This window comes from Sus scrofa, chromosome 14, assembly GCF_054392235.1.
Source record: "Sus scrofa isolate SSC_HxYL_T2T_F1_AM1 chromosome 14, Sscrofa_HxYL_maternal_Yorkshire_Landrace_v2.0, whole genome shotgun sequence".
NCBI lineage: Eukaryota > Metazoa > Chordata > Mammalia > Artiodactyla > Suidae > Sus > Sus scrofa.
Window position 1 is genome coordinate 53,783,820 of NC_139396.1, and position 15,318 is coordinate 53,799,137.

A 15,318-nucleotide genomic window follows, 5' to 3' on the forward strand; every position below is an offset into this window, starting at 1 on the left:
GAGCTGTGCAGGGAGGTCCATCCACCGTTGTCCACCTCAGAAGGGACTCCAAGCAGGTCAGAACATCTTTGCCTCTTTCACAACCTGCAGCCAAGCAAGGAGTCTAGGCCTGGAGAGCACCAGATCCCTGTTATCTAGTGTGGGAGCCGCCAGCCACATGTGCTTATAGCCATTTAAATTAACTAAAATTAAGTGAAGTTAAAAATCTGTTTTTTGAGGAGTTCCCGTCATGGCTCAGTGGTTAACGAATCCAACTAGGAACCATGAGGTTGCAGGTTTGATCCCTGGTCTTGCTCAGTAGGTTAAGGATCCGGCGTTGCCGTGAGCTGTGGTGTAGGTTGCAGATGCGGCTCGGATCCCGTGTTGCTGTGGCTCTGGCATAGGCCAGTGGCTACAGCTCCGATTCAACCCCTAGCCTGGGAACCTGCATATGCCGCTGGAGCGGCCCAAGAAATGGCAGAAAGACAAAAGAAAAAAAACAACAACAACAACAAAATCTGTTTTTTGGGAGTTCCCATTGTAGCACAGTGGAAGCAAATCCAGCTAGTATCCGTGAGGTTGTGGGTTCGGATCCCTGGCTTTGCTCAGTGGGTTAAGGATCAAGCGTTGCCATGAGCTGTGTGTCGGTCGCAGACGCAGCTCGGATTCTGCATTGCTGTGGCTGTGGTACTGGCCGGCAGCTATAGCTCTGATTCGACTCCTAGCCTGGGACTTCTCCATGTGCTGCAGGTGCAACCCTAAAAAGAAAAAAAAAAAATGTATGTATATATATATATATATATCTCAGTTTTTTAGCTGCAGAAGTCACATCACACAGGTGACAAGCGGCAGCCACAAGGCAGCACAACTACAGAACATTGCACTCACTGCAGACTCTGTTGGCCATAGTGGTCTAGGTTGTCCAGATGTCCTCAACTTTCAGGAGGCACAGTGACCCGCAGTCACACAGAAGCTTGTCAAACACAGAGGCCTGGGTCTCACCCTCCTTCTTGCACCTCTGCTTTCTGGTTCCCAAGGAGACCCTGTTCTCCTGGTTTCCTCCCACCTCTCAAACTGTGCCTCCTACACTTCCCCAGTGGGCAGCACACTTATGAACTCAGTGGCTAAAAACAACACACATTTATGATTTTGCAGTTCTGAAAGTTGAACGTCCAAACTCAGCCTCACCGGGTGACAGTCACAGTATCAGGGTGGCATTCTTTCTGGAGACTCTCAGGGAAAATCCATTTCTTTGCCTTGTTCAGCTTCTAGACAGCACCCAGATTCTTTGCCTTATGGCCCCTTCCTTCATCTTAGCATCATGGCATTTTCAGTCTCCCCCTTCTTTTCCCTCTCCCTCTCTCCCTAACATTTCTGCTTCCCTCTTAGAAGCACCGTTGTGATTCTATGGAGCCCTCCCAGATAATCCAGGATCATCTCCTCACCTCAAAATCCTTAACTCTGATCACATCTGCAAAGTCCCTTTTGCCATGTGAAGTAACATGCTCACAGGTCCCAGGGATTGGGATGAGAGTATCGTATCTTTTTTTTTTTTTGTCTTTTTGCCTTTTCTAGGGCCTTTCCGGAGGCATATGGAGGTTCCCAGGCTGGGGGTCAAATTGGAGCTGTAGCCACTGGCCTACGCCACAGCCACTGCAACGCAGGATCCCAGCCAAATCTGCAACCTACACCACAGCTCATGGCAACACTGGATCCTTAACCCACTGAGCAAGGCCAGGGATCGAACCCTCAACCTCATGGTTCCTAGTTGGATTCATTAACCACTGTGCCATGACAGGAACTCCTTAGTATTGTATCTTTAGGGACCATTTTATTTAGCTTATCACACTGCACTTTCTCCATCAGCCTCTCAAATGTGGCTTCCCCCAGGGCTCCGCCCCAGGCCTTCTGACCTCCTTATTCTGAGATGAGTTAATCCACTCCTGGAAGTTTCTGCAACCAGTAATACCCAAATCAGTTCCTCTCTAGGCCAGACTCCTCTCAAGCAAAATGACTGGCAGGGGTTGTCCCCAGTGTCCCCTACTGGATCTTAAATTCAACATGTCTGAGTCAGAACTCCCGGCCTTTCCTTACCCCTCACTTCTTCCCCAAACCCACTCATTCAGAACCTATCACAGATGGTGCTAGAAACCCAGGATGGACTAAGGGACTATCCTTGACCCTTCACTCCCAGCAGCCAATCAGTTACCCCATCCAGAGGTCACTGACCTTCTAAGTGTTTTTTTCAAGCTTGTCCATCCCCCACCCGACTGCCACCAGCCTAGTGAGCTACCATCATCACTTGCTGGGACTATTGCAGTAGCCTCTTCATTGGTCTTGCTAGTAACATTCTAGGTCCCACTCCAACCCAGTCTCCATGCAGAGGCCAGAGAAATCTTTCTAGAGGACACCCATGGTCATGTCACTATTCAGAATCCTTCCATGGCTCCCCATTGCCCTCAGGAGAAAATCTCAACTCCTCAACAAGTCCTACAGGCCCTGTTAGAGTCTTCAGACTCCTGGCCCCTCCATACCTCTCACATGAACTATTTATAGTCATGCGTACTCTCACTCCTCTTCCCACTGCCCTTAATGCCATCCCATCCCCAGACACCTGTCATCTGGCCAACTCCTGCTCTTACTTTACAACTCAACTCAGAAGTCTCAGGAAGCCCCTCATCCCCAGCAGATGGACCGGATACCACCTCTCCTTGGATCCCCCCCAACAAGGACCTGTATTGTTTGGTGCAATGGAGCCAGAGTGACCTGGCTTCAGATTTTTGCCCTGCTATTTATTAACCCTGTGACCTCAGGCAAATTACTTAGCCTCTCTGTGCCTTCCTTTTCTCATCTTTAAAACAGGCACAATATCAGTACTCCATTCTTAAGGTTGTGTGAGGATCAAATGACATCAAGCATGGCAAGCACTTAACTGGTGCCCAACATATAGGTGTGCCTGAAAACTCAGCCATCATCACAGTTAGTATTACCATTAGTATGTCTGCATTGTTGCATTTGTCCCTGTTACAAATGACTGCCGAGGTGGCTGTCCCCCCACCAGTCTAGGGCATTTTTGTAGTCAGGAACTAAGTCAAATCCAGTGCAGTGTACATTCAGCACAGTGTAGACCATAGCTGACTTAGAACTGGATGCTGGCTTCAGCACTCCCATTCCATTTTACAATGTCTGCTGACCCCTGGTGGCGACGTGGAACAGACATCCCAATTCCCAAACCTCTGATTGCTGCCGGAAGCTAAGCGTTTGCCAAGGGCCCTCCCTCCTGCCTGGTCCCTGGAAGGGGTAAAAGGAAGCTTACCCTACCAGGAGCCTACACCGCCCCACCCATATAATCTACTGAACCCCTACTGTATAAACATTTATTTATTTATTCTTGGTCAACTCCTGTAACAAGAGAGGCAGTCACTCAGTAAACATTTATTAGGTACCTACTGTGTGCTAGACACAGGTTACATATGTAGATGAGATGCAACATTGGGGTGAAAAGAACCATGAGAAACAGTCCAGTCTAACTCTCCCACTACACAGAACAACTGAAGCCAAAAAGATGAAGATATACAGTTCCTGGAGACCAAAGGAGAATTCCAGGTCTCCTGACCCCTGTTCAGTGTTCTCCCACTGGGGGCACAGTAATAAGGCAGCAAAGAAACTAAAAAGGCAGCATCGCAGCAAAGGGAAACCTTTGCACAAGTGGTCCAGCCAGGGGGTTTCTACTCTGTCTGTAAAGTGTTCAACAGAGGAATAGTGCCAGGTTATCACCCCATGCCCAGCAAAAATGAAGACTGAGCAGAGAGCAGAGTCCTCCAGGAAGAAAATGAATGTGGCTGACCGCTGACGTGGGAGCCCTGCTTCTGGGGATCAAAGGAAATATCCAGAATGGGGACAAAAATTTATATACAAGCTATCTCTTTATTGTTGTTTCCAACAATGACAAACTAGAAACAACCTAAGTGTCTAGCTGTGGGGGATCGAGTAAGAAATGCAAAGGGGGAAGTTCCCATTGTGGCTCAGCAGAAACGAATCTGACTAGCATCCATGAGGATGCAGGTTCAATCCCTGCACTCGCTCAGTGGGTTAAGGATCCGGCATTGCCGTGAGCTGTGGTGTAGATTGCAGACGCAGCCCGGATCTGATGTGGCTGTGGCTGTGGCGTAGACCCGCAGCTGTAGCTCCGAGTTGACCCCTAGCCAGGGAAATTCCATATGCTACAGGTGCGGCCCCAAAAAGCAAAAAAAAAAAAAAAAAAAAAAAAAAAAGCAAAGGGTATTTCTTAAGTGGCATATGAAGGCATTAAAGAGATAAGAACTTGAGGAGTTCCTGTGGTGGCACAGCAGGAACGAATCCGATTAGGAACCATGAGATGCAGGTTTGATCCCTGGCCTCACTCAATGGGTTAAGGATCTGGCGTTGCCATGAGCTGTGGTGTAGGTCGCAGATGAGGCTCAGATCCTGATTTTTCTTTTTTTTTTGTCTTCTAGGTCCGCTCCCGTGGCATATGGAGGTTCCCAGGCTAGGGGTCTAATCAGAGCTGTAGCTACCGGCCTATGCCAGAGCCACAGCAACTCGGGATCTGAGCCGCGTCTGCAATCTCCACCAAAGCTCACAGCAACGCCGGATCCTCGACCCACCGAGCAAGGCCAGGGATCGAACCCACAACCTCATGGTTCCTAGTCGGATTCATTAACCACTGCGCCACGACAGGAACTCTTTTTTTTTTTTTTTTTTTTTTTTGTCTTTTTTGTTGTTGTTGTTGCTATTTCTTGGACCGCTCCCGCGGCATATGGAGGTTCCCAGGCTAGGGGTTGAATCGGAGCTGTAGCCACCGGCCTACACCAGAGCCACAGCAACGCGGGATCCAAGCCGCGTCTGCAACCTACACCACAGCTCACAGCAACGCCGGATCGTTAACCCACTGAGCAAGGGCAGGGATCGAACCCGCAACCTCATGGTTCCTAGTTGGATTCGTTAACCACTGCGCCACAACGGGAACTCCCTTTTTTTTTTTTTTTTTTTTTTTAATGGCTGGATTTGTGGCATACAGAAATTCCCGGAGCAGGGATTGAATCCAAGACACAGCTGCAACCTCTGCCAGCGCCTTTAAGCCACTATGCCGGACTGGGAATTGAACTCATGCTTCTGCAGCGATCCAAGCCACTACAGTTGAATTTTTAACCCACTGCACCGCAGCAGGAACTCCAGAAGAACTTTCAGTCATAGAAAAAAATACTCATGTTGACGCTAAGTGAGGGAAAACCAGGCTGCACTACCACACATGAAGTATGACCATCTCATGCACGTTGTTGGAAAGCAGATCAGAGGGAAAAACATGAGAAAATTTCATGTGGTTGCCTATGGGGGCGAGATTAGGCAAGATTTTTTTTTTATAGACAAGATTTTTATTTTCATCTTTTTGTACCTTCTTAGCTCTTCACAATAGGCATTTATGAGTTTTTTTTAATTGAGGTAAAATTCATCTAACATAAAATTAACTATTTTAAAGGAAACAGTTCAGTGGCATTTCGTATATTCACAATGTTATGCAATTACAGCTTCTATCTAATTCCGGAACATCTTCGTTGCCGCCCAAAAGGAAATGCAGTTGCTCCCCACCCTCTCCCTCCCCTGGATCCCAGGGAACCGCCCATCTGCTTTCTCCATCTATGATCTGCCTATCCTGTGCATTTCATATGAATGGGAACCTTACAATATGTGGCCCTTCGTGTCTGGCTTCTCTTACTTGACCTAATGTTTTCCAGATCCTTCCATGTGGTAGCGTGTATCAGTGCTTCTTTCCCTTTTATGGCTCAATCATATTTCCTTACTCTATTACTTTTTAATTGGAAAGCAATAGAAATTATTTCTAAGAGAGCTGTGAGGACCTACTGGGGTGGATGCTGCACACAAGGTAATAAAGGAAGGACGATATCACTCTGGGTTGGCCCAGGGATGGGGAGACCCCAGCATGGGAAAGGCCATGAAGAGGGCAGAGGGGAAGCACTGTTCAGTTGTTCCTTTGTTTTATCACTTGTTAAAAATAAATAAATAAAAGGGAGTTCCCGTCGTGGCGCAGTGGTTAACGAATCCAACTAGGAACCATGAGGTTGCGGGTTCGGTCCCTGCCCTTGCTCAGTGGGTTAACGATCCGGCGTTGCTGTGAGCTGTGGTGGAGATTGCAGACGCGGCTCGGATCCCGCGTTGCTGTGGCTCTGGCGTAGGCCGGTGGCTATAGCTCCGATTCAACCCCTAGCCTGGGAACCTCCATATGCCTCGGGAGCAGCCCAAGAAATAGCAACAACAACAACAAAAAAGACAAAAAGACAAAAAAAAAAAAAAAAAAAAAAAAAAAAAGGAGTTCTCGTCGTGGCTCGGTGGTTAACAAACCCGACTAGCATCCATGAGGACTCGGGTTTGATCCCTGGCCTCGCTCAGTGGGTTAAGGACCAGATGCGGCATTGCCATGAGCTGTGGTGTGGGTCACAGGTGTGGCTCGGATCCCACGTTGCTGTGGCTGTGGTGTAGGCCTGCAGCTGCAGCTCTGATTTGACCCCTAGCCTGGAAATTTCCATATGCCCCAGGTAGGGCCCTAAAAAGACAAAAGATAAAATAAGTAAGTAAGTAAATAAATAAGATATTTTCACTAAATAACATATTGCCTATTTTGCTTATTTTCCAGTTCAATAGAAAACATGTTATTTTTATTTTATACTGTGTTCCCTCTTCTGGGACTTGCTTTTATTTGCATAGATGGATCACAGCATATGTGAAAGACAAGTCTTTTTTTAATGCTATATTATCCCCATGAGCATTTCTCCACAAATGCTAAAATCTCACTGTCCCCCTGATTTTCAGTAGCTGCCTATATATTCTGCCGCATGGGTGGACCATAATTTATTTAACTAGTCCCTAGCTGCTGGACACAGAAGTTGCCTCCAACATTTTACTGGTATAAATACTGTGCTGTGAACATCTTTGCCCTTCAAGCCACGCCTTGACCATGGGCCTCCAGCCACCCTGTCGTCTTTCCCACAGGGGAGCCCAAGAACTCAACAGCCCCCCTGAGCATCACCAATGGCACAACCCCTGCCAGCACCTCAGAAGATGCCATCAAGAACATTCTAGAGCAAGCACGCCGAGAGATGCAAGCGCAGCAGCAGGCCCTGCTAGAGCTGGAGGCAGGCCCCCGGGGCCGCTCCGTGCCTCCCTCGCCCCCAGAGCGGCCCTCGATGGCTGCGGTGAGCCAGAACGGGGCCCCGACCCACGTCAAGCAGGAGGACAGCAGTGTTGGCAGCGGTGGTGGTATTGGCAGCAGTGGGACCAGCAGCAGCGCCACACAGACATCCCTCACGGTCCTGTCCCCAGCCGCCTTCGTGCAAAGCATCATCCGGAAGGTCAAGTCGGAGATTGGGGATGCCGGCTACTTCGACCACCACTGGGCTTCGGACCGCGGCCTGCTCAGCCGCCCCTACGCCTCCGTCTCGCCCTCACTCTCCTCCTCCTCCTCCAGCTACTCCGGCCAGCCCAACGGGCGGGCCTGGCCCCGAGGGGACGAAGCCCCCGCAGCCCCGGAGGATGAAGCAGCCGGGAGCGAGGATGAGCCCCCCAGGGTGGGCGAGCTCAAAGCTGAGGGAGGTGGCCCCGAGGCGGGCAGTGGCGGGCGGCTGGCTTACTACCCGGCCTATGTGCCCCGCACGCTGAAGCCCACCGTGCCGCCCCTGACACCTGAGCAGTACGAACTCTACATGTACCGGGAGGTGGACACGCTGGAGCTGACACGTCAGGTCAAAGAGAAGCTGGCCAAGAACGGGATCTGCCAGAGGATCTTCGGGGAGAAGGTGAAGGTGGTGGGGCCCACCCCCCAGAGCTTGGGGGCCTGAGGCCATGGGACCTGGGAAGGGAGGCCCCCCCATCCTATGCCTGTGGTCTAGAAAGAAGTGAGTGGCAGGGAGCAAGAACTAGGCAGAAGGAGGATTCAGACCCAGGCCTGTGTGACCCCAAAAGCCCTTTTTCCTGTTTCCAGCTGTCCCTGGGTACTGGGGGAAGGGGAGCCACAGGCAAGACTGGCTTTCAGGGCCGTGGTCATTAAAGCAGTGAAATGCTTCCATCCAATTAGGAAATAGCCATTACCCTTTCTCCTTGGGTACCCTCCATCCCTCCCATGGTCCTTTTACTAAAGGGTTAAGGCTCAGCCCAGTTAGGCATCCCCTGATTGGTTGGTACCAATTGTGAAGTAGTTTTAAACATTACCTCTGTCCACAGCAGAAGGATGGGCAAAGGGTCATGAGCCCAGAGGAGGGAGAAGTGACCTGAATGGGAGACACAGGAAGGCTTCCTGGAGGAGGAGGCACTGAAGGGGTCTTGGATTCCAGGCAGGATTTTTAGATGTAGTGGAAATCGGAGGGTGGGGGCATGGCACAGGCACACCGCAGGCACCTGGGCAGTGGAGAACAAATGCGGGCAGCCCTGGCCTCTCTGGAAACAAGAGTGAACAATGGGCCCGAAGGGCCTTGGTGGTAGTGGTGGAGAAGATGGCCAGAGTCCCGGTGACCTGCTGACCTACCCTTCCTGCCCTGCCCATCCCCAGGTGCTGGGCCTGTCCCAGGGCAGTGTGAGCGACATGCTGTCCCGGCCGAAGCCATGGAGCAAGCTGACACAGAAGGGGCGGGAGCCCTTCATCCGCATGCAGCTGTGGCTCTCAGACCAGCTCGGCCAAGCCGTTGGCCAGCAGCCTAGCACGTCCCAGGGTGAGTGCAGATGGGGCCACAGAACTGCTGAGAGCCTTACTCTCCCATCTGTGCAGTGGCCTTACTGCCGGGATCTGGCCTCCTCGGCATCCCCACTGCCCCAGCCACCATTCTTGCTGCTCTGGGAGAGTTTGGTTTGCTCCTGGTTGGTGTTCCTGCTTCCCTTTATCCTTCCTTCAACCAGACAGATGCATCCCTCACTGGTTTTAAACCTTCAAGTGATGCCAGGGTGCACAGAGCAAGTGGAGAAAATACTTTGCATGGGGAGCCTCACCCTCCCATCCCCTGTCAGGAATCTGCTGATGGATCTCTTTTTGGCACCATCCAGCGTGCAGCCTCAGAATCCTTCTTAGCACAGGGCCTTGGCCAGCTCTTATTCACCCATTAATGCAGAGGCAGGGTGGGGTCTGAACTCTTCCTGGGTGAGGAAACTGAGGCTCAGAGAGTTGCCCAAAATCCAGAACCTGAGTGGAGGGGTTGGGGTCCTGCGTGACTCCAGGAACACAAGCTCCCTCTGTCATGACAGTCAGTGGGCAGATCCACCAGGGCCCTGGTGACATCCGACCTGCCTGCTGAGACCAGAGAGGCAAAGACAAGGAGAGGCCAGACTTCAAGTCAAGGACCTCAGCTCAGTCAGTTTGTCTGTCTGTAAAGTGGGGATCAGTTGATGGGACAAAACCGTATCTCGGGTTCATAGAAATGAACCAGGTATCCATATGAATAATATCTGAAACATAATGTCAAGGAACAAAATCTTACCTCCCAGTGTGATTGTATTTTAGAAGTTAATGTCCACAGATAAGAAATGAAAAAAAGGAGCCACCTGCCTTGGGGGAGGGGCTGCTCTGGGCTGGGAGGAGCCAAGAAGAGACTGAGAGAGGAGGGTGGGGTGTGCAGTCTGGCTGTCTCTGTTCCTTTTTTCTTTAAAACAAACGGGGAAGGAGTTCTTGTCGTGGCTCAGAGGAAGTTAATCTGACTAGCATCCATGAGGACACAAGTTCGATCCCTGGCCCCATTCACTGGGATAAGGATCCAGTGTTGCCGTGAGCTGTGGTGTAGGTCGCAGACACAGCTTGGATCCCGAGTTTCTGTGGCCGTGGTGTAGGCCGGCAGCTGTAGCTCCTATTGGACCCCTAGCCTGAGAACCTCTGTGTGCTGCACATGTGGCCCTAAAAAGACAAAAAAAAAAGGGGGAAAGTTGAAGCTAATAGGGCAGTGTTAACAGCTGTTGAGGTAATGAGCCCAGAGAAGGGAAAGAAAACTGACATTTTCTTTTCTGTATATTCCTATCGCTTTGAAATATTTTACAATATAATCGAGGACTACTGCAACTGTTTTAATGATGGTGGTCACTTGTCGCAGTATTAACTACTTGCAGTGCTTTTTTCTTCTTGAATCCTCATGTCAGTCTTGACCAGAGTGACTATTTGTCCTTCAGTTTTACAGAAGAAGAAATCGAGGGTCTGAATAGCACAATGATTTGCCCGTGGTCACTGGCAAGTTAGTGGCAGAGCCAGGATTAGAGCACAAGTCCCATTAGCCGTCAGGCTCCCCTGCCTACTTGTGAAAGAGTCCCAAGTCCTTTTTTTTTTTTTTTAATTTTTCTGGTGTTGTGTTGTATTTTAATTAATTTTTTTTCATTTGTGGTAAAAATCATAAACAAAATTTACCATTTTAGCCTTTTTTTCTTTTTTGGCCACCCCACGGCACATGGAGTTCCCAGGCCAAGGATCAAATCCAAGCTACAGTTGCTCCAAAGCTCCAGCAGTTGCCCCACAGCTGCAGCAACACTGGATCTGTAACCCACTGTGACAAACTGGGGGTTGAACCCACGTCCTGGTGCTGCAGAGATGCCACCGATCCTGTTGTGCCACAGCGGGAACTCCCAGCCATTTTTTTTAAGGGTACAATTCAGTGGCATTTTGTACATTCACTGTGTTGTTACAACCATCACCTTTATCTAATCCCAGGACATTTTCATCACCCCAGAAGGAAACTCGTACCCATTAGAGGTCATGCCCACTCCCTCGTCCCCCAAAGCCCCTAACGACCAGCCTGCTTTCTGACTCTATGGATTTAACTGTTCTGGGTATGTCATTTCAGTGGACTCAAAATAATATGTGTCTGGCTTCTTTCACTTGGCATGTTTTGGAGATTATGCTGTAGCGTGTGTCAGAACATCACTTCTCTTTATGGCTAAATAATATTCCACTGGCAGGATAAGCCACTTTTTGGCCATTTTGAATAATGCTGCTGTGAACATTCATGGACATGGTTTTTTTCGTTTTTTTTTTTTTTGTTTTTTGTCTTTTTTTTGTTGTCTTTTTGTTGTTGTTGTTGTTGTTGTTGTTGTTGTTGCTATTTCTTGGGCCGCTCCCGAGGCATATGGAGGTTCCCAGGCTAGGGGTCGAATCGGAGCTGGAGCCACCGGCCTACACCACAGCTCACAGCAACGCCGGATCGTTAACCCACTGAGCAAGGGCAGGGACCGAACCCGCAACCTCATGGTTCCTAGTCGGATTCGTTAACCACTGCGCCACGATGGGAACTCCCATGGACATGGTTTTGAACACAAGTTTTTGATTTCTTGGGTTCTACTTTTAGGAGTGGAATTGCTGGGTCATATGGTAATTCTGTGTTCAACTTACTGAGGAATTACCAAACCATTTTCCATAGCAATTACAGCATTTTAACATCCCATCAGCAACATGTGGTGGTTCCTTTTTCTCCACATCCTTGCCAACACCTGCTGTTTTCCATTTTACATCCTAGTGAATTTGAAGTGGTACCTCATAATTTTTTCTGGCATTTTCCAGTGTATAATTGTTTTGTTTTTAATTTGTTGTGGAAGGATTTGAGGCAGGGATAGAGTTAGACACAGATGATCAAGAATGGTGTGCCTGGTGGAGGAAACAGCACAAGCAAAAACTAGGAGACAGGATCATACCTGGTTTGGGGGGGGAGGGGAGTGCAGATGAGAGTGGACACCTTGTCCCCTGCTCACCCACAGATCAGGAAGCCAGGACCCCAGGTTTGTGGAGACAGAAATGTGAGAGGCAGCTGCTGGCCCTGGGTGGGGAGTCATGGTGGCTGATCTAACTAAGGCCCACACAGCTTAGAGACAGGAGAATGACCCATTGCCCACAAAGTCCTACCTTGTCTGGCCATGGGGGTGGGTCTGGACCTGTCTCAGTCCCTCCCTTTTTTTTTTTTTTTTTTTTTTTTTTGCGTTTTTAGGGCTGCTCCTGCGGTGGAGGTTCCCAGGCTATGGGTCGAATCAGAGCTGCAGTTGCCGGCCTTCGCCAGAGCCACAGCAACTCAGGATTCAAGCTGTGTCTGTGACCTACACCACAGCTCACGGCAACACTGGATCCTTAACTCACTGATCGAGGCCAGGGATGGAACCCACATCCTCATGGATACTGGTCGGGTTCATTACCGCTGAGCCACGAAGGGAACTCCTTAGTCCCCCTTTTATCCATCACGTCCCCCACACCAGCCACCAGGGCAGGGACTAGTGCTGGAGCTCCTGCTTTAGGGAGCTGGAGTGAGCCAGGTGTCAGGGAAGGATTCTAAAGCATGCCCTCCCCTGTGCTGGCTGCCTGCCACAGATCCTGGTTTAATTAACCAGCCTCGTTAGCGATGCCCACAGTAGTTGACATCAGTATTCCAGGCACTGTGTCTGAGGCTTCTCAGAATTCTCGGGCAGTTGAGGAAGCCCCGCTCCCCGCACACGATCCCTCCTTCTCTCTCTCTCCATCCTTGTCTCTCTCTCCCTGCCCCCTTGTCTTTCCAGCTGTGTCTCTGTGTCTCATCTCCTCCATCCGTCTCCCTCTTCCCCATCCCTCTTTCTCGCTGTATCTTCTACCTCTGTTCACTCTGTCTCTCCCGCACTGCCTCTCTCCCTGTCACTCCGTCTCTCCTTCCATCTCTCCCTCACTGTTTCTATCATGACCAACCATCCAGTTTTCCCAGGACTGAGAGGATACCCAGGACTTGGGACTTTCTGTCCTAAAACCAGGAAAGTCCCAGGCAAACCAGTTGGTCATCCTGCTCTTCCCGCTTTTCCCCAGCCCCCTTCCCACACTCCTGTCCAACACCCCACTCAGGCCCCATCCCAGGCAGCGGGACCCAACCCCAGCCAACCTGACTCTTCACATCTGGCCTCCTGGCCCTTTTAGTTTGTTCCTCCTGATAGAGTGGATTTTTGAATCTTTCAATAACTTTTTCAGAAGAGGTCCTCCAAGTCAGTGTTCTGTCTTGGGTTGGGGAGAGGGAAACAGTGGCAGGGGATGCTGGTTCCAGGCTCAGCATCTGGATTTATCTCCATCACTTCATCCCACTCCCTCTCTGGCTAGAAATCTAGCCCCTTAGATGAGGACAAAAGTATAGATGGTTTTCCAAGAAGCAGATGCCTTCAGAAATACTCCATTCTCCTCCAGCTAAGCCCAACCCCCTCCCCTGCCGGCAGCGGGGGTTGACACTTGAAACAGCCTCTCGCTTTCCCAGGCTGGTCTTTCCCCACCAGGTTTTCATCTCTGCTGGTGACAGTTTTAGGGGGAGGTTTCCATGTCGGCTCCAGCATCACACAGATGCCACCTGGATGGCCAGGACTAGACATGTTGGGGGCAGGGGAGATCGTAGGGTCCTCATGACCCCAGACACGGCCTTCCAGCCACACAGGCCTGTGCCACTACCCAGAACTCTGAGGCTTCACTTGGCACCTTTCAGGGGTAATCAGGGGTCCTGACTGAAATGTATTCATTCAACAGCACCTCCTGCCTCCCCAGGCTCTGAGACTAGCATGTGGTCCCTGCTTTCCAGGGGCTGGTATTTGGCAGATGAGAGGACCACGTTGGATGTAAGCAGACCTGAGGTCAAGTCCTGGTTTTGCCTCTAGCCACTCCGTGACCCTGACGTATTGCCTGACCTCTCTGGGCCTCAGTTTTCTTATCTGTAAAATGAGATGCTATCATTCCTGCCTCCTAGGGTTGTTATGAGGGTGACTCGTAAAACACGTAGCCGTATGCTGGGCATGTAGTAAGTCCTCAGTGAAAAGAAGCTTCATGAATTATTGTCCTCCTCATCATCATTATCAATGCCCTGTCTAGTAAGGAAAAGACTTATCATAAGCAGGAAATTATCGTGAAGTATGATAGTGTGTAGTCCAGTGCTGTTAGACCCCAGAGGTCTAAACGCACATGATCAAAGGGGCATTTGAGACTGGGTCTTGAAGGATGCATAGGAATTCAAGGTTGGGAGGAAGGCCTTCAGAACAGGAGGACCAGTCTAAACAAAGGCATAGAGGTTTAGAAGGGCTTAGGAGGTCTGTGGGGAGAGAGGTGACTCGGGGACTGTGAGTAGCTCCAGGTCTGTGGGGTGGGCAGGGACAAGAGAGTGCAGAGCCTTAAACACCAACAAGGAGGCAGATGTTTCTTTTTTTTTTTTTTTTTTTTGTTGTTGTTGTTGTTGTCTTTTTTTTATGGCTGCACCCGCAGCATATGGAGGTTCCCAGGCCAGGGGTCAGATCGAAGCTGTAGCTGCAGGCCTACACCACAGCCATAGCAATGAGGGATCCAAGCCAAGTCTTCGACCAACACCACATCTCATGGCAATGTCGGATCCTTAACCCACTGAGCGGGGCCAGGGATCAAACCCATGTCCTCATGGATACTGGTGGGGTTCAGTAACTGCTGAGCCACGACAGGAACTCCCAAGGCAGACATGTCTTGTGCAAGGGGCAGTAGGGAGCCATTGAAGGTTCTGGTCCATGAGTGGTCTGATCAGAGTGATCCACTCACTGTCCACAGGGAAGGAAGAACCCATCTGGAGCAGAGAGAGACTCAGGATGTCCTTTGTGGAATCAAAGCCACTACAGGACGGTTATGGGCTCCCTTTACTTCTTCTTTATCATACATTTTTATGTCTATCTTAACAAATTTCCATCAGGTACCAATTAAATTCCTTGTGGAAGAGGCACCTTTTTCTGCTTTGCTGGAAGGTACTTGGGATTCCTAGACCCTCCACCACCTGTCCCTCCCCATCAGGGGCACCTCCCGGGCATGTCCCCTGCCCTCCCTGGATTGTCAGGAGGCTCAGCTCACACTGGAAAGTCCAGTGGACGACTGATTCCTCAAGAGGTGACCCCCATTATCTCACAGAGTCCTCTCGATGGCCCTGGGTAGGGTAGTTGCAAGCAGAGCCCTGCCTGTTTTAAGGCCCCGTTTAACAGATTCAGGAACTGAGGTTTGACAAAGTCATCCCCCCAAAAATATCCTCTAAGTGGTATTCTAAAATACATTCACACAAAATATCTTTTGACAAGTGAAAAATGGCTTTAAAAACTCACTTTTTTGGAATTCACTGGTGGCTCAGCAGGTTAAGGATTCGATGTCACTGCTTTGGTTCTGGTTACTGCTATGGCATAGGTTTGATCCCTGGCTCAGGATTTTCCATATGCCACGGGTGTGGCCAAAAAAAATTTTTTTTGAGAAACTCACTTTTGAACATACCAATGAACTGTGGATATCTTTTTCTTTTTCCTGCTTTATTAAGATATATTTGGTATATGACACTAAGT

General features: G+C 49.9%; 1 protein-coding gene across 48 annotated transcripts in view; it reads left to right on the forward strand.

Annotated features, from left to right (window-relative positions):
* CUX2 (cut like homeobox 2) overlaps positions 1-15,318 on the forward strand; it is a 296,127-nt gene that overhangs the window by 268,191 nt on the left and 12,618 nt on the right. For all 48 annotated transcript variants that reach the window (XM_084996003.1, XM_084996016.1, XM_084996011.1 and 45 more), the window contains 2 exons: positions 7,027-7,829; positions 8,579-8,738. In XM_084996003.1, the coding sequence (XP_084852129.1) occupies positions 7,027-7,829; positions 8,579-8,738 (963 nt within the window). The remainder of the gene's footprint in view (positions 1-7,026; positions 7,830-8,578; positions 8,739-15,318) is intronic.